Raw genomic sequence first — 18,122 nt, 5'->3', positions numbered from 1 at the left:
AAATCTCAGCCTCCTACCCAACAATGAAACCGTCCCGCACCCTCCTAACTCTCTCCCTCACCTAACCACCACAACAGCCCTCTGCCCCACAACCGCCACCACCCTCTCAACCCTCCCCTACACCTTCACCCTCCACGGCACATCCACCCACAAAAACAGCACCATCTCCCTTCTCAACACCGGAACCCTCGGTTCTACCTGTACTCCCCGTTTCCTTATCCCTACCTCTCTTTCACTTTCCAGTCTACTACCTTTAAGCTCCCGAGCACCTTCCCCCCTCCCCTAAAATTCTACTCCCGCAGGCAACCAACCAAGCACCAACTCCCCAAATTCCACACAGCAAACCTCACCACCACCACCACCAGCATATTCACCCTCTCCCCCAACGACCTCCTACACGGCACCATCGCCGCCCAACAACCCGGGAACTACACCTTACTCCGAAGCGGGGCCGGTGCGTTAGCTGTTGATATTCCCAGCCAGCTGTGCAGTTAGCGGGAAGGCAGCCACGGGTCTTGGTCCCGGGTAGTAGATGGATGGCCAGATTAGTGTGTCTTGGTGGTGGAGGTCAGGGTGCGTATATTTTGTTGCCGGACCTAGGGGGAGAGGGGGATGAGGGGGTGAGGGATGGTTGTAAGTTTCTTGCTTGTTTGCAATTGTATCTGGGTTTGTGAGGGGTGAGGTAAGTGTTGATAAGTGGTGTGGGGTGGGGTGGATTTCCATGCTGTTCCTGGTGTGGCACCGCCGGCTTTCCATGCGGGGGAGGAGATTTATCGTGAGTGGGTTACTTTTGTTTTGTTTTGTTTGAGGGAGGGGAAGAGTGCTGATTTGGGTGTTGTTTAGCTACTGCGGGTTTGGTTATTAAAGAAGTGGAGTAGGTAGACTTTGGTAACGAGGTGGGAATTGGCATTTTTGAGAGGGGTGGGAGGTGATTGTAGAAAGCTGGTAGATGATGATTCTTCCAAAGGAGTATAAAAATTATTCGTTGCGGATTTGGGTTAGTGTCTTCCAGGAAAGAGGTCTCGGAATGAAGAGTTGGCAGGGCTTATGATAAAATGATTTGAAGTGTGCCTCTGTACCAAGCCCAAGTCTAGCGAACTCTAGTGATAGTTGACACGCGAGATTCTTGAAATGTGTAGTTGAGCTTCTTAATTGCAGAATCAATACCTGTCACTAGAACCTGGTCCACCTCGGGTTGAGGCCAAGCGAGACATGAAAGGGTTAGTAAACTCTTTTGACTGGGGAGTTTTTCTTCATCTTTAGTGAGTATTGTATATTCCAAACTCTACGAAAATTCAAGATTCTTAACTCAAAGTATCGATCGACGGCCACGAGAATAATAAATTGAAAAAAGAGCGAGAAACACAGATCTTCAAATCAAAAGCAAAACAGTATATCATTATCTATTCATCATACCATAAGTACCAATATAAAAACCTCTCAGCTCAGCCCTGCTGGCCAAGATATAAACGTGTAACCAACCACCCAACCAAATCATGATATCCCTCCATCCCTCCCCGAAAAAACTCCAATCCCCCCTCCCTCCCACAAATCCGAAAATCTAAACATCCATAAAACTATCCCCCGTATTCCACCTCTTCAACTGCCCCTGCCCCTCCCCCTCATTCTCCTCCACCCGCCCCAAAACCCTCGCATCCACCCCGCGGATCTCCCTCCCCTTACTCCACAACAGCGCCCCGACACTCGAACTCAACACCACACTCAAAACCGCCAACGCGATCGCCGTTTCCTTGAACCCCATCACCATCGTCATACCTTCCTGCGTAGCGCCCTGGACCCACATCGGCATGCCAATCGTCCAGATACCGGCTAACATCTGTTCCCAGAACCGGGTTCCTTCTGTTAAGAGAGAGGCTTTTGCTGTTGAGGATTGCGAGCACGAGAGGTGGGTCGTGGAGGCGTAGGTTAGGACCACGGAGCCGGCGACCAGGATACCGAAGAGTGCTGAGACGGTTTTGAGACTTATGTCTGCGCCGGTGAGCAAGGCGAAGACGGAGCCGGAGCCGTCGGAGACGATGGTTGGCATGAGAGCTTGTTCGGTGTAGAGACCCAAGCTAAGGAGGCCGGCGACGGCGAGGACGAGGCCTGGGATCGAGACCCCGAGGGTGATGTTCGAGGCGGAGGGGGAGAGGTGGTGTGGGGGTTTGGAGCGGATGTAGATTATGTAGGAGGAGATGGTGTAGGTGAGGAGGGAAAAGATGAGAGGGAGGATGAAGAGGAAGCCGAGGCGGGAGGGGAAGAGGAAGGTTGGCATGGAGGTGAAGATTAGGGAGAGGGATTCGGCGATTCCGAAGGAGGTTGCGAAGAGAGGTGCTGAGAGGAGCATTGTGAGGAGAGTGGAGGGGGCGTAGAGCGCTTTGAGTGGTTGCATGGCTCGGGTGATGGAGAATGGACGGGTTGAGTGTTGGGTCTTGAGTTTGAGGGTGTTCAGGTAAAGTTTGAATGGTGTTCCTGATGGAGCATTCTCTGCGGGTGGTGTAGCTCCAGTTGTGCGATCGAATGTCGTTTCTGGAGCACCGAGGATTAGGAAGACGATCGAGAAGGCCTGGATGATGTTGACGACCATGATCTGGTTACGGAAACCTTGGGTGGACTGCGATAGGAAGCCTCCAAGGATAGGTGATCCCCAAAGGAAGAGCATGTTGACGACATTGTATGCGTTCATTCGAGCTGATCGTTCATGGACCTTTCAAATTAGCAGTGCTCATTTCCCAATGTTGGACAACTCACAAAGAACAAATCATTGATAGAACCTCCAACCAAAGCCTCGAATGCTCCCCATCCCATACCCTGAAAGATTCTCGAGATCATAAACTCCGCGTAGCTGCTCGTAACATGCATATTCCACACCGCCGCAAGCAACATCACGATCGAGCTGACCAAATAGATCCCCCTCTTTCCAATCGTCTGACTGAGAATCTGACTCTTGACACCCGTCATCGCACCAATAATCAACGGTACGCCAGTCAACGCTGCGGCGCCTGTGTACGAGGAATTCAACTCAGTCGCAATCACCGCATTGACGGTAACAAACATCGTCTTCAAGCTCCCAATCGTGGCCGTCGCCAACATCAGCGAAGCAAACGCTAATTCCTTCCGCCAGCGTACCCAATTCTGCTCATCGTCAGTCTTCATCCAACATCCAAAGCGAAGCACTCACCAATGGATCCGCATGCGAACTACTCGGTCTCGGAAACACATCTCCAGTATCAGCCCTCATCATCTCCATCTGATTCTGACTCCCAAACTTCAACGTCGACCCATTCCCAATCTTCCTATCCTCCAAGGCATCGAAGTCCTCCCCCTCCTTCCTGAAAGCCTTCTGCGGCAATTTAGGTCGAGTATCCATCTCTTTCTTTCCTTCTGGGTATAATCGTAAAAAAAAAAAAAGACTCAACAAATCCTCACTCCAGAAAGATCAATGAATGAATAAATAAATCTGTTCCCGACAGTTACACGTTTCGACGAAAAGAATACGAATCCAGTCGCAAAACAAAAGACAATTAAAAAGAACGTATGTATGTATGTATGTAGATCAAAATAATAATCAAACCAGAAAACAGAAAAGAGACGTTTTCAAAAAATCAGATCAGATCACCCAAGAGATAAAGAGAAAGTAAGCAGAACCGGCTCAAGACGACGACGCATGAAAATGGCCACCCATACCATACCATACCATACCAACAACAGGCAGGCTCCTGCGTCCCAGGTCTCAAAAACCCAGACCGCCCACCCCCCATCTCCGCATGAACAACAAGCCTCTCCCAAAAAAAAGAAACCCGTCCAGTCCATGCTAAAAGCGGTCTTCGGACGAGAGACCTTTCATCCGATGATCTGCGTGCTGCCCACTGAATACGCTCGATGCCCCCGTCTGAAATCTGAGAGCGCGGCCCGCATGAGGTGGCGGGGCTTTGAAACGTGGTGAAGACGTTGTGTGAAGGAGGTCGTGTTTCGGATGGAGATCCTCTTCTTGCCCCCCCTTGTTAAGCGAGACGGCGTTATTTGGTGTGGGGTCACGTGGAGATGTGTATTTCTGGGTAGGTAGGTAAAGTGGTGGCCAGGAGTTCACATAAGATGATCGGAGTGGTGTGACGGAGATCATACGGATCATCTAAAATCGTCTGCTTCATGAAGCTTGTGTTGCTGGGAGATAGATATGCCGACCGAGAATCGATGATGGAGATCCGGATAAGGTGGAAACCGATTCAAGGCCGCTTGGTTTGGTTGTGGCTGAGTGTTTGTGAAGTTGGTGATCATAAGATAACTTTCTGGCTTTGTAAGACGAAAGACTTTGGATACGTTTAATGTATGGCAGATCTGGAAATGCATTCAAGCTATCTCGAGTAGAATTTGTAGGCTTTCCGATATGCAGATGGTGAAGATCCGGATGGGAGGGAAACCGTTGTGGCTCAGTGTTTGCGACCTTGGTGATCATAAGACATTAGACTACCTTTTCAAGCTCTGGTAAATTAAAGAGTTTGGCTATGTTTAATGCAGAGTAGATCAAGAACACAAAGCACATTAGAAACGCTTATTAAGTAGAATCTTCGGTATTTGCGCTTACTGAATATCAACGATAGCTCTCTCTAGCCATATTTTTGTCTCTCCAAATACGGTCGTCTGCTTCCAAAGCCCACCATAATATTGTTCTGATCATACACCCCATTCACCCAAATCTACTTAGCCTTCAACCCCAACTCCGCATAGAACGCCTCTGTACTCGGCTTCCTGCCCAAGAAATCCTCCAAAGACTTCATCTCATCCTGACTACCACCCTTTTCGAGGACCGTATGCCGATATCGTCTCCCTTCCTTCGGATCCATAGGATTCTTCTTGAAGACCGAATAGAACATATCCGTGCTATAGACCTGACTACTCAAGTATCCATAGTAGCCGGCATCGTAGCCACCGATCAAGTGGCCGAATGTTGCTTGGCCATTACCCCAATCTGGCTTCAGGCCAAAACTTTCTGGGCCTTTGAGGCCGCAGATCTCCGTGCGGAGCGTGTTGTAGATTTCGGAAACTTTGAAGGATTCGACTTCTTCGTGAGTCTTGGGAGTGTGGACCTTCATGTCGAAGAGACCAAAGTGGAGTTGGCGGAGGTTGAATAGGGCGTCGTTGACATGCTTGACGCTGATTTGCTTCTCGATCAAATCATCTGGGATCTTCTCACCGGTCTCGTAGTGCTTGCTGAGAGATTTGAGTTGGGAGGGAGTCCAGCACCAGTTTTCGAGCATTTGAGAGGGTGCTTCGACGAAATCGCGGACGACGGATGTACCGTGGAAGCGAGAGTATTTCGTTCGACCAGCGAGATCGTGGATACCATGACCAAGTTCGTGGAACAAGGTTACAACTTCGTCGTGCTTGAGAAGAGATGGCTTATCCTTGGTAGGTTTGGAGAAATTGCACACAAGGGCTGTGGCAGGGTATCGGCGAGTGCCATTGGGATAGATGAATCCTGGTTGGAGAGAGAAATTGGCAGCATGGCCATACTTTCCAGGACGAGGATGGAGATCCAGGTAAAGATAACCAACAAAACTTCCACCTTCTCCTTCATCATCCCATACACTAAAGATCTTGACATCTTCATGCCAGGAAATGTCTTCAGCCTTCCCGGTTGCTGGGCTCATTAGCCAGTTTACTTCAGATACCAGCAGGAACACTCACGAGAAAGCTTCGCCCTATCCTCAGGACTAATCTCAATGAAGACAAAGCCCATGAGCTCCTCAAAAATTGACAACATACCCTCAACCGTGGATTGAAGTGGAAAGTATTCAGCGATCTTGTTCTCATCGATCGAATACTCCTTCTCAACCATCATGCGGTCATAGAATCTCGTATCCCAGAGATAATAATTTCCGTCATTCTCATGAGCCATATTTCTGGCCTTGAGATCCTCGTTCTTGATTTCCATAAGATGAGCGACCTCTTTTGCGCCACCTGGAGCAAGCTGTTCCTTGAGATCACCCAAGAAGTCAAGAACTGTCTTTGGTGTCTTGGCCATCTTGTCCTCGATGATGAATGAGGCATGATCCGGATATCCTAAAAGTCTAGCGGCCTCATCTCTGAGCACAATAGCTTCCTTGAATAATGGAACATTTTGGTTGCACTATTCTGTCAGCAAAGCACCAGCACACAAAAGCTTGAGACCGACCTTATTCTCATTCTCAATAAAAACCTTCTGCCTAGTCTCCGAATCCAGCGCAAACTTCAACGTCGGGAACAAATCCGGATACTTAAAAGTAAACCTCAACTTCCCTTCATTATCACCTGTCCCCTCCTCAAAGCCCGTCAAAACATCCTTCGGCACGCCCTCCAACTCCTTCTTCGTAAACCAAATGCCTCCATTCTCCTCATTCAGATTCTTCTGAAACTCAATCTGGATCTGACTAAGTCTCTTCTTAATCTCCTTAAACCGATCCCTCTTCGGCCCCTTCTCAATCCCCAACCCATTCCGAATATAGCTCTTCCGCTCCTTCTCCAACAACCGCAAACTCTCCCCATCCAACGTGCTCTGCTCTCTCTTCTCCCACGCCCCTTCAACGAGGGCAAAGATATCCTCCCGCATCGACGCCTCGATATTAAACTCATCCATAATCTCCTCCGCCTTAGAACTCGCATCCCTTAATTCACTATCCGTAGAAACAGCCTGGTAGAACCCAATCACGCGGTTCTCCAACGCAGCAGCGTCCTCGTCCTGCGCCATCGGCAACAGCACATTCTCGAACGTCGCGTGGGCAGGCTTGATATCCTTGGCCAGCTTATCGAGCAGGTTTCTCGTGGAGCCGCAGATCTTCCTCGCGTCGTCGATGAGGGAGTCTTTCGTAGCAGTGAAGAGGGGAGGGGCTTGGGGCGGGGTCTTGTATTGGGAGGGCGCCATCGTGCTGTTGGTTAAGGGGCGAGTCTTGCTGAAGGGGAAGCTTGTGGGACGTAGGTTGATTTGGGCGAAGAGACTGGTGAGTCTGGTGCCTGCGCGGGTGGAAGCCAGGATGGAGAGGATAGAGATGAAGAGGAAGAGGGAGAGGAGGATGGTGCGGAGACGGAAGGTAAGCGCCAGGATTGGAGGGGGAAGGCGGTGAATCGCCCTTGCAGATTGGGGGTGACTGGAATGAGGGGAAGTGAATTAGTGTATAGGTGAATGGATAAATGTGTTTCTGTTTCTGTTTCGTGGTCGATGCAGTGCAGTGCATCACAGGGTCTGGGATATGCAGCTAGCTATTGTACACTTGCTCTCCCGCCGCAAGGACCTCTAGCTGATCTCAGCAGCTTTCCAACTCCATCACCAATTGAAATCTCTACACCAACAAAGAATCTCCAATTAATTCACCAAACCACTCTCGAAAACTCTCCCGAGTCGCAACAGCATTCACTTCCCGCCTGCAGTATCACACAAACATCTACACGCCTCACAAGACAAATCCTCCACCGAAGATCCAAATCTGCATTGCATCCCTCAGCCTCGAGCCACAGCCTCGTCAACAATAGCCAACCTTCACCTCTCAACCTACCTCTCCTGTCTGTCCACAATCCTCTCAAACATGCCACCCCCCAAAATCCAAACCTACCACTGCCACTGCACAACCCTCCTCCTCGCCAGCACCCACACCCTCACCACCCTCCCCCGCCGCACAACCTCAAGCTCCCCCGACATAATCCTGCCGCTCCCCTCCTCTCCACCAGCACCATCCGAGGACCCTCTTCCTCCGTCCGGGTATACACTGTTACTTGCTCTTACAAAGGACAATAAAGCGGTGATTATTAGACGGGAAGATGGGTTCGAGAAGAGGGTTTTGTATAGGTGCGAAAGGTGTCGGGTTGTGATTGGGTATGAGATTGTTGGGCTAGGTCAGGGCCAGGGGGAAAAGATGGATGTTGATGGGGAGGGAGAGGAGGGGGAGTATAGGGGGCAGGTGATGTATTTGTTGCCTGGGGGGATATTGGGGACGAGTGTTATGGGTGGGAATTGGAAGGGGAAGAGGATTGGGGAGGAAGATGTTGATATTAGGAGTGGAGGGGTTGCTGTTTTTGAATAGAGCACTCTTGGTTCTGCATAGCGAGGAGTTCACTGGATGGGAAAAGTGTAGAGGAATAGAATTGCAGTCATGATATTTCCTGCCAACGCTATGCTGTCTGTGTTCTTTCCCCTAGGATTCATACGTCAAACAATGAATATCAACGTGAACGCCCCAGCCAGCCATCTGTGCTCATCACAGCCCTATCCATCAATGCCATGAATGTTCGTATGTCGTACAAAGAAGTATGCTCTCTAATATCTCGTTCCATCGCTCTGGGTGCTTGTCTAGTTTGCGAGGATCGTGCGGACAAGATCTATCAATCATTAGCCATTATCCAATCTATCTCCTTTGGTCCAGTCGATTTCCTCAAAGTCCACCAGGATAGAATCAACATACCAGTGTAATTAATCTCCCCACTACTAGTATCCACCGCCTTCAACAACTCATCCACCTCCTCATCACTCATCTTCTCCCCCAAATTCGTCAAAATATACCTCAACTGCCCCACCCCAATAAAGCCCGTCATATCCTTATCAAAGACCTGGAAACCGCGACAATACTCCTCTGGCTCGCCCGGATCTCTGAATCCACCCGGTCGGTTCAGGATCTTGGAGAAGGTTTCGAAATCGACTGTTTCCTCTCCATTAGCATTTTGTCTTATTTGTTTCCCATGAGACAGTCCAGGAAGGGAGAAAGGACAACTCACACTCCCCACCAACCCCCTTCTCCAAATCCCGAATCTCCGCCAACGTAGGATTCTGTCCGCAAGCCCGCAGCAGATCGCCCAGACTGTCGACTTGCACGCGCTGCGTGCCGCGCTTGTCGAAGAGCGCGAATGCTTCCTTGTAGTTGGTGCTTGCCTGCGCGTCGTAGGGTGCCGTGTTAGATGCCATATTCTCTCTCTCTCTCTCTCAAATAATCGCTATCCAAAGAAACTCGTATGTGTGTGAGAAGTAAGGGTGCAGATTATCGATTCTGTAATCGTGTGATGTGATGAGGAAGAGAGGATTTGCGAGGAGAAGAGAATGGAGGAAAAGTAAACAAGAGCGAATGAAGCAAACTCGCAACTTCCTGTTGTTGTTATTCTCCCCGAGGCTCTGTCTGGCACCAGTACTAATGCAGCAACGACCGAATCGCCCGAATTCCGCGCCTAACCTTCCTCTCCTCCTCACACAATAACAAATAAAAGATTGGACTCACCATTGTGATTGACTGCGTGCGATTGATGTTTGGTTTGAGGATGGGTGAATGATTGATTGAAGATGGAGGAAGAATATGCGATTTTTTATTGCAAGGGGACGTGCGACGTTTTGTCGGTGTGGAGTTTGATGTTGAGATGTGCTGTGTGAGAGAGATAGGGTGTTTCGTGGTGGGCATGGCAACGGGTGCACGTCCGCGATTCAGCTCAGCGTATTGATGTACGAGTAGCGAGATGGAGATTCGCAGATTGATTCAATTGTTACGTCAGTGGTATTATTTTTCTTTCATTACATCTTTCGAAATGGGTTTTTTTCACTCTGTTCTTAGTCAATATTGCTTGTCAACAGTTTGATCAAATGCCCAATATGTATATTTCCTCTGTACCAGACATAAGATATTGGACGCCATGCAAGTCAAGTGGTCATCACAGTGATCTATCTTACTCATTGATAGATCTGAAAAGCAGCGATTTTATGTTCTATTGTTCTATTATTGATACACGGTATCAATTACCAAAGAAGAGAGATTCGAGTGCCGTCTCCGATAACCCAACTCCAAGAGCTACGTCGCTGAAAAAGCCATGCAATATGATTTCATATATTGAAAATCGTCATCCTTCACGAGCTGAAAGTCGTGGTCTCAATCCAGATCAGAAGAACATCGGATATAAAATCCTCCAGAAAACATGCATATCCTTCAGGGCCAATGCTCGCCCATCTGCTCCGCAGAGGAAAACAAGCCAGAGATGCCAACCCCATCCCCTACTTCTTCCTCGCCATCAAAATCACACTTCCCCACTCATTCTCAACCTCAACATCCCTCCACTTCTCCCCCGCCGCCTTCCACTCCGGCTCCCCCTCCACCATCTCCTCAAACATCCTATCCAAAATATCCCTCTCCGCTCCATTCTCCGCCTTCCAATCATGATACGCACTAAACGTCCTCAAATATCTCTCCACCTCCCCCAACTTCATCCTTCGACTCATCAACACCTCCCCCTCACCACTCCCCTTTCCCTCCGTCCCCGGCTCATACTCCACCCTCACCACATCCTCCCACTCTTTCTCCGGCGGCGAAATATCCCGATACTTATCCCTCAGAATATTCCGTCCGGGCTGCTCCCAATACGGCCCCATCGTTTCTTCGCCATAGCAGTAATGATCCAATATCTTCGTCGCCTTGGGATTCTCAACGAAAGTGTTATCCTTGTATCCCCAGAATGCTAGCGTACCGCCCTTCCTCATCTTCCGCCCAAGTTCAGGCCACACCTTGCTGTAATCGAACCAGTGCGCCGCCTGCCCAGCGACCACCATATCGAGGGTCCCGTCTGGGATGAAAGATAGGTCTTCTGCGGACGCTTGTCGGCATTCGATGTTCGGGTACTTGGAGGGGGGAGTAGAGGACGTGGCTTGCGTGATCATGGAGGATGAGGGATCGGTGGCGAGCACGCGGGTGAAGGAGGGAGAAAGTTCGCGGGATATGAGGCCGTGGCCACAGCCTAAGTCGAGGAGGAGGGAGGAGGGACCGCGGTGGTAGGTGAGGACTGTTTTGAAGACTTGGGGTGGGTAGGTTGGGCGGAAGGCGGCGTAGGAGAGCGCGTTGAAACCGGTTTTGCTGGTGAGTGTTAGCTTGGAGGGAGGATTGGGAGGAAGGGAGACTTGCGCGAAGGTTGTCATTGTGAAGGTTGTCTTGGGGGGTCAAGTGGAGGGGTTGAGGTGAGGTGGTTGTATTTGCGGGGTGAAGCAAGAATTGGGGGTTGAGCTGCGTCACGACCCAGGGATGGTCTGCAAACCAGTAGACACTTGTGTGAACGTGCGTCCTGTGCAATGCTAACAAGTTTATGTGGCTTGTGGAACCTCAGGAGCTTTTCTCGTTGTTCTGAGTATAGATGTGAAATAGACAGAAGAGAAGAAACCGTGGAAGGGGGGTATATATGCACCAAGCTTATGAATCAAGTGAAATATGGACGTGACTGTGCTTGAATGGGAGCGCAAGTGAATTGAGTTGAACGGGAGAAAGAACATTCATATAAAGAGTCGTCTGGTCAAAAAACCTGCCGTCTTTTATCCAAGTTCCTGGCTGTAGGTTTGCGATGTCGGAATTGACGAGGCTTAGGGTGAATGCTGCCGCGGTTCAGCCTTCTCCAGGGCCGCGAATAACCTTAAACTACCCTGTGAGCCTAGAAATTCATCGGGTAGCTCCACTAAGGCACGGATGCATCCGCAGAATCATTTTCTCGCATTTTTGAATTGGTTATGACTTATTATGTGGAGGAGGCAATTATGAATTGGTTTGTAATATTCTACAGTGCTAAGAACACCGTCTAAGAAGCGTTCAGGTATAACTTTCCCTACACCCGACCCTTTAATGCAACAAAACATGCTCTTTTGGCCCCTATACCGACGCCCGCCAAAACTAATATGCTTAAAACTATGCTTAGCTCAAAAATACACACGAAGCAGACCGCATCTCAGAATCTCCCTTAAAACCAAAATCACGCATACATCTCATGAACTTGTTGAGGCTGCGGTTTGTTGTCCTTCGGAGGAAGTTCCCAGACTGATCTCTCACTCGGCAATTCCGCCTGCCCACTGTAATAATCCTTCTTCCCTCCATTCATCTCATATAACGGTTGCGTGGTGGGCGGTGAGTCTTGTCCTGTTTGTGCATAAGCATTCTTTCTTTTTCGGTAGATGAAGAATGCAAGTGCTACGAATGCTAGAACAACTGCTGCTATGCCGACTCCTAGGCCAGCTTTTGCTCCCGTCGACAAACCTGATGAGGGTGTGGAAGTTTGTGTTGAGATGGATGAGGAAGTTTGTGATGCTGGTGAGGAGGATGTGGATGTTGGGCTACTCGAGCCAAAGCCAGATGTCGTCGAGCTTATTCGATCAGAGGACTGCCAGTTGATTTGTATCAGGGGCGCCGACAGAACGTATTGATCCTGTAAGAATACGGATGCGGAACTGCCGACGGTAGAAGTGAGGGTTTGAGGAAGAGTGAGGTAGGTGAAGAGGCCTGTGGACCCCGATTGACAAGATACGACTTGAAAGCTCGTTTGAGATGCTGTTGTTAAGCATGTTTGCGCATAACCGTTCGCGCAGGTATAACCACTAACAAAGGGTGAGTACATATTGCAATTCTCTGCCATGGTAATCTTCACCTAGGACAACATCCAACTGCAGTTTCCCCACTTAACAATCCAAATTGAACCGGCCACCCCGACGACCTTGACGCAGTGGCAGAACATGCAGAGTACATCCCACTTGGACATACCAGACCAGGAGAGTAGAATCCCCATCCTTGCAGTGGAATTGGTGGTGTAGCCACAAAGGAAGTTGTCGATGGCCAACAATCGGTATTGTCCTGCACACCATAATCGACAGTGCTATCTATCGTGCTAGCAAAGCATGTTTGTGCTCCCCAAGCTTCACTGCATGTTGAGCACTGCTCAACAGGTACCTGACATGACGAAGGAAGTGTAGCTGTAGTAGTAAGAGGGCCGAGATTCGTTCGCGCTTGATTTGTTGACATGTTTCAAAAGAGACAACGATGTGATGAAATCGCTGCAAAGAACAATTGAAAAGTGGATAAAAAGTTAATGTCGGGAAAAAGTCAGGTTCTTGAGAGTGACCAGCAAGCGCGTACCCCTTCTGGGCGCTTGTGCGGCGCAGCTGTCTCGTCTGTGCGAACCCAATCCTTTGCATCGGAAAAGGGGAAGGCGTCTTAGCTGCAGCCGGTACGCATTCTCGTTGTGATTGGATCCATCGAATCTCTCTTACATTGAGGCAATTAGCTGGTATGACACTGTGCATGTTTGAGGACTTCTTGGGGGTCATCGGGAGACAAATATGGAATCGAAATAGAATTCAAGAATTGAGATGAGGACGATTGCCATCATCACAGCGCATCAAAGCTCGGTATGCTCAGACGATCCACTGTGGAGGGCGGGTATTCCAGACTTCTGGTCACCTTTCAGCCCTGTCGGTATTGATGAGAAGGTGGACATTCATCCCGAGACACTTGCGCGCCTAATCGCTGGCTCACAAGCGCGTAGTAGGGGTCCTCGACGGTTTCGTCCCACGTCTCAAAACTGCCCAGGATTGAAATGCGGTCGTCAATAATATCCAAAGCAGGTTGAGTCTGGCACTGCCTGGAGCTTGGAGCGAGATGAGAGCGAGATTGGAGCTGAGGTGGAAGAATATTTTGGCCGTTGAAAGACGTCTCGATGTGTATCTTGGATGCAGGTCCATGGCACAGGAGATCTCTCCCTTTAACCTTTTTGAGCTTAACCTTAAACTGTCTCACGTGAAGATCACTCACTGAGTTCGGCGATTTTTCACAGCAACTGTGCCGTGCTCTGAATGCTTCATCCTCAACGCACATGTTCAAGATGAGTGCAAAACAGACCAGAGAAGAACAAGCAAAAGCAAAAGCAGCAGCTGAAGCAACAGCTGAAGCATTTTTCAAATCACCCTACTTTGCTGTTGTAGGCGCCTCCGGAAATGAAGCCAAATTCGGACATATAGGTACTGTACCCTATTTTTGCCTCTCACACATATCCTCTGAAAGAGAATTGGTTGATAAATGGATGAAAATAGTTTTCACCTGGTACATCGATGAGAACCTACCCGTCACCCCAATCAATCCTTCCACCCGCCTAATCACAGTACATGACATAAAATACCCAACTACCAAAGATGTTCTCTCTCTTCCTCACCCTTCGGAGACGGCCTTATCCTTCCTGACACAGACCGACCAAACGCGAAAAGCACTGGAAGAGGCAAAAGAAGTTGGTGTACAAGCAGTGTGGTTCCAACACGGTAGCGTTACCCCAGAAGACTTCGAGTACGCTCAAAGAGAATTCAAGATTGTTGTCGGTGGACATGTTGGTACAGACGCACATGACGGATGGTGCGTGCTTGTTCATGGAAAGAAAGCTATAAGAGACGGGAAGACACTCAAGCTGTGAATGATCTGCCAGAAGTCAGGTGGGAAGTGTTGTTGCCGAAACTCACAAACCCCAAGAGATTACTCTATATGTGTGCAATCTTGACTATTTGGATGCAAGGTTGCGAGCTCACGCACACTCTAGGCTTAAATCATCGCAGTCAATGATAGTCTTCGGTAATTGGTCTCGTGTTAATAATGCTTCTCATGTTCATGGCCACCTCCAAGCTCATCTGAGTCAATTTGTACCTTCAGATTATTCTGACACTTTTCATCCCCCATTCAGCCTCTCGCACTGCTTTTTCATTTGTCACATCTCCAGAGTACAACTGAGATACTCTCCGATAAATTTCCGCGCCATTTATCAGCGCTTCTGGCTCTTGCTCCTCCACAGTCTCCAAAACGAGAAGTGCACAGGTCAACCTAGTTGTGTCATCTTCGCCCTTTTTGTATGTTCGAACCAGCTCCTCGATCCAAGCAAGCTGCAGGACCAAAATGGTTTGATTCACGTGCTCTTTGTGGCGTGCTTGATATTCGCCGTCGTTCTTCAAATGTCGAATCACATCGTGATACAATTTCGGCCTAGTCTGGTTAAAATCTGTCTCAGCTGCAGACCAGCTATATGTTGGCCCCCTCAGCACAAGATTGCAAGTTTCTACTGGACCGTATGGGCTGTCGGAGGCATACACTATCTTCCTCTCTTCGACATGTGCTACTTCTGTGTACCGCGCAGTCCCTTTTTCTGCAGATTGCTCTTTAAATGCCCAGTAAACTTCATTATTAATACTAGCCCAGCTCCAAGATGGCAATCTCGAGTCTGAATTGGCCTTGAGACGTCCATAACCCCACGTCGGCAGTTTTGAGCCTGGTGGAACTTCGTATTCTTCTGTGTCCGACCAGGATTCCGCATCGAATTTCCACACAAGCCCGGCAATGAGATCGTTAAGCCACAATCCTGCGCAGTACGTGTCTGTAATGTAGTTCTGCGCATCTTTTGCGAGACCCACGATTGCCATGAGTTTGTCCGTATCCTTGGTCAATTTTCGCTTGGAATAATTCTCCGCCATGGTGTACCAAGCGGTGTATATTTCCGGTGTACTCAGTGTGCGTAGACCTGGGAGCGAAGTGGAAAGACTCAAGCCGTTCTTGTTCGGCAATAATCTGACATGGCCCAGATTAGGCTTCACACGCTGCACAGTTGAAGTGTCATAACTTCGTGAAAAGTCCACGGAAGCTACCCGGAACTGGCCTGATTCCCAAACTTGGGTTGAAGGGCAACCCCATAGCAATTCCTTTTCCATGAATGTTAACGTGCGCCAGGACAATAATTCTTCTTGTAATGTCCAGCCTCGAGTCGCCCAAGGAGAGGTAAGATTATCCGGTCCGGGGCCTTGCCAGTCGGTCTTTGAGCTTCTCCCTCCGCGGATAACAATAGACTCCAACGCAAGACTGGATTCATTTTGCGAAGCTATATATTCCTTGCTAGCAGTGCGTCTCCATGGTAAACTGCAAGTTGGTCCTCGGTATTCTCCATTGCCGAACCGGTCACGATCACGAAAGATACCCGAGGTTGCCGCTGTCGCATTCGCATTGATAATTGTTAAAACTGCATTGGTGTATATTTGCGACATTTTCGGAGCCTCTTGTTCCCAATCGCTCTTGGAATCCTGCATAATACACAGTGCGTCAACCCATAGATACGGGATACCCAGAGCACTAGTTGTGATAATAGCGTCGCGAATTGTTGCAGGAAAGTCTTCCGACGGATATCCCCTCATCATATCTGAGTGAGTCTCTTTGGTCAGAATGAGCTTAGGACCATTGCCCCAACAATAGCTTAGTGTTGCCCAACGACCTGTCTCGCCTCTGCTTTCATACAAACTCGCATCTTCTCCATCGCTACCAACTCGAAGAACCCGAGTGGGGAGTTGTGCATGGTTCTCGTTGGCACGATGACAGTCTGAGTGGCCGGCTTGACAAGACGATAGCCACTGCTTCGCGTGTGAAAGGCACTCTGGGGAGCCTGAATTCGGGGGTAATAATTTGGGGAGCAACTCCGCTACTGGATCATCTTTTCAGAGTCAGAATAATTTCCCATTTCAAGAGTTTCATCAGTGTCTGCCTCACCTCCTGTTAAAGTACGAAACATCTGGTACGAATGGACTCTTTTCATAGCATCCCCAATGCGAACGGCCAGTCGAAAGTCACACCTCAGTATGGCGTCCTCCCCGTAGCCATGATGAACGACATACAAGAAAACTCCTTCGTCTCCAAAGAAATGGTCTTCGGGCTTTTCACTTTCCATTCTCCAAGCTTGTGTGTCCCAAATCATCCCACAAAAAACGCACTGCTCTGCACTATCACGAAGCTGAAATATTCTCTCATAATGATTGTATGGGATAATTTCTTCAGTGATGTCTTCGATGCGGTCACTTCTGGGAGAGTCTTTGTATCTTTTGTGAGCGGCAATGAGCAAATCTCTGATGTCGATGTTCGAGCACACCTCGCATAATGACATTTTGATTGAATCGGCTCAGCTTGGAATATAGTCAAAATTTTCAAGAAAGTCTCATAAATGAGTTGAAAATGTCATCCTGATTCCTGGACCACTTTGTCTCAGATGTTGGCGCCTAGGTATGCCTAAGCGATGTAGTCTGCTTCGGCCAATGGAATACATGTTGGAATGACCACCGCAGCGCTTGTTATCCATAACGTTGTTGTTGTTGTTTGATTGGGCTTATTCAAAAATAACTGTAACTTACACGAAACACTTTGTCTCGCTTTTTGCTTCCACGGTATGGAATGCTATTCGCTACCATTTCCTCGGGTCAAAACCCTCAGATGGATGATGGCCTCGAAATGGCGGCCATACCAGATCCAAAATTTTTGTGACATCAAGATCCAAGCAATAATCGACACGAGGAAAGATATGAACTGGACGAATTGCGTTGATGCAATTGTAGAAATTCGCAAGTCACTAGTGAAGTTGGTAAAGGGGTCCTCGACTGCTATAATTAGACTAGCCTGGAAGCTAAAAAGCGATAATTTGACCTCGACTTCTCTCCCAAGTCCTTCTTGATCAACCTACTAGCTGGCTTCATTTATGGTTTCCCAGCTTCGATCGTCAATCAGGAGTCGCACGTGAAGTCGTAGAAGTCTCGACGTTCATAGCCTTGAGGCTTGGACACAGTCGCACTCCTGACCAGCTCACCATACCTGTTGGGAAAGAGCGCCCAGGCGCGTTGAGATTAACGCAACCAATCCTAACATCCTTCAATCCACGTCATCAATGGACAACTCTGTGGCTTCAGGAACTCGTCTGTCAGTGCAGTGTACACAATCCATGTCTCCCTCCCAGTCCTGAAACTCTTTTCCTTAGATAATTCGTCTGTAGATCCTGGAGCGCGAGAACCTCACCAGCCCGAATCAATTGCATGAATGCCCTTTTCAGCTTCTCTTTGTGGCCTTCTCCAGCGACGAAGTCCCGAGGTATATTGGAACCACGTGATGCTGGCTCTATTCTGCAGTACATTAGTCGACCAGAGATATCTTGGAAGTTTCTTGACTTTACATCTCCATGTCATTCAATGACACATAGCTATACAATGTGTAGTACTATTACTGCTCTGTACTCATTCAAGTCAGCAATGTGGAGTGAGAATCGAACGATTCGTGAACGCCAGTCTCGTGATCGTAAGGCTGACATCGTATTCTCCACACGAGATTGTTGGCAGCTGAGCAACCTCAAATTTTCCGAATGCTCTCATTCGTGCAGACCGTTTAAGCTGCAAGCCATACAAGCGTTGGCTGACACGGCCACTCTTGGTTTAGAGCAAGCCACTCCATAAATAAGTCGGTGGGGCCATGTGCATCATATTGTAAGCTTAAATTTTAAGTTTGGGGTATCATGTTTGTCGGTATGCGATGCACTCATCT

At 48.8% G+C, this 18,122-nt stretch overlaps 8 protein-coding genes across 8 annotated transcripts; 2 read left to right on the top strand and 6 right to left on the bottom strand.

Annotated features, from left to right (window-relative positions):
• Positions 1-1,561: 1,561 nt before the first annotated feature.
• Positions 1,562-3,592, bottom strand: LY89DRAFT_760361 (MFS general substrate transporter; the record flags this gene model as incomplete). Its single annotated transcript, XM_018221507.1, has 3 exons — positions 3,182-3,592; positions 2,752-3,135; positions 1,562-2,707 (listed from the first exon to the last, which is right to left on the bottom strand). Exons 1-3 carry the CDS (start codon positions 3,368-3,370, stop codon positions 1,562-1,564), a joined length of 1,719 nt encoding a protein of 572 aa, XP_018064846.1. The 5' UTR covers positions 3,371-3,592.
• An 888-nt stretch (positions 3,593-4,480) lies between these two features.
• On the bottom strand, positions 4,481-7,204 carry LY89DRAFT_656280 (putative Saccharolysin). The gene is made up of 3 exons (XM_018212375.1): positions 6,176-7,204; positions 5,689-6,130; positions 4,481-5,641 (listed from the first exon to the last, which is right to left on the bottom strand). Exons 1-3 carry the CDS (start codon positions 6,899-6,901, stop codon positions 4,698-4,700), a joined length of 2,112 nt encoding a protein of 703 aa, XP_018064845.1. The 5' UTR covers positions 6,902-7,204; the 3' UTR covers positions 4,481-4,697.
• A 355-nt stretch (positions 7,205-7,559) lies between these two features.
• Positions 7,560-8,054, top strand: LY89DRAFT_787505 (uncharacterized protein; the record flags this gene model as incomplete). Its single annotated transcript, XM_018223080.1, has 1 exon — positions 7,560-8,054. One exon carries the CDS (start codon positions 7,560-7,562, stop codon positions 8,052-8,054), a length of 495 nt encoding a protein of 164 aa, XP_018064844.1.
• Positions 7,961-9,359, bottom strand: LY89DRAFT_689717 (EF-hand). The gene is made up of 3 exons (XM_018215958.1): positions 8,743-9,359; positions 8,433-8,666; positions 7,961-8,349 (listed from the first exon to the last, which is right to left on the bottom strand). The coding sequence occupies exons 1-3, from the start codon at positions 8,927-8,929 to the stop codon at positions 8,321-8,323; spliced, it is 450 nt and encodes a 149-aa protein (XP_018064843.1). The 5' UTR covers positions 8,930-9,359; the 3' UTR covers positions 7,961-8,320.
• Positions 9,360-9,691: 332 nt separating this feature from the next.
• Positions 9,692-11,326, bottom strand: LY89DRAFT_689716 (putative Trans-aconitate 3-methyltransferase). The gene is made up of 2 exons (XM_018215957.1): positions 10,899-11,326; positions 9,692-10,850 (listed from the first exon to the last, which is right to left on the bottom strand). Exons 1-2 carry the CDS (start codon positions 10,910-10,912, stop codon positions 9,998-10,000), a joined length of 867 nt encoding a protein of 288 aa, XP_018064842.1. The 5' UTR covers positions 10,913-11,326; the 3' UTR covers positions 9,692-9,997.
• A 200-nt stretch (positions 11,327-11,526) lies between these two features.
• Positions 11,527-12,837, bottom strand: LY89DRAFT_627027 (uncharacterized protein). Its single transcript, XM_018211130.1, has 2 exons — positions 12,400-12,837; positions 11,527-12,349 (listed from the first exon to the last, which is right to left on the bottom strand). The coding sequence occupies exons 1-2, from the start codon at positions 12,768-12,770 to the stop codon at positions 11,731-11,733; spliced, it is 990 nt and encodes a 329-aa protein (XP_018064841.1). The 5' UTR covers positions 12,771-12,837; the 3' UTR covers positions 11,527-11,730.
• An 843-nt stretch (positions 12,838-13,680) lies between these two features.
• On the top strand, positions 13,681-14,184 carry LY89DRAFT_561121 (NAD(P)-binding protein; the record flags this gene model as incomplete). The annotated part of the gene is made up of 2 exons (XM_018208455.1): positions 13,681-13,765; positions 13,838-14,184. Coding segments are annotated over 2 exons (432 nt in total), but the record flags the coding sequence as incomplete, so codon positions are not given.
• A 253-nt stretch (positions 14,185-14,437) lies between these two features.
• Positions 14,438-16,225, bottom strand: LY89DRAFT_596762 (HET-domain-containing protein; the record flags this gene model as incomplete). The annotated part of the gene is made up of 2 exons (XM_018209940.1): positions 14,438-15,376; positions 15,449-16,225. Coding segments are annotated over 2 exons (1,716 nt in total), but the record flags the coding sequence as incomplete, so codon positions are not given.
• Between the last annotated feature and the right edge of the window lie 1,897 nt (positions 16,226-18,122).

This window comes from Mollisia scopiformis, assembly GCF_001500285.1.
Source record: "Mollisia scopiformis unplaced genomic scaffold LY89scaffold_26, whole genome shotgun sequence".
In the NCBI taxonomy this organism is placed as follows: Eukaryota; Fungi; Ascomycota; class Leotiomycetes; order Helotiales; family Mollisiaceae; genus Mollisia; species Mollisia scopiformis.
The sequence above is the reverse complement of the archived record's forward strand: the minus strand, read 5'-3'. Positions and strand labels throughout refer to the sequence as shown.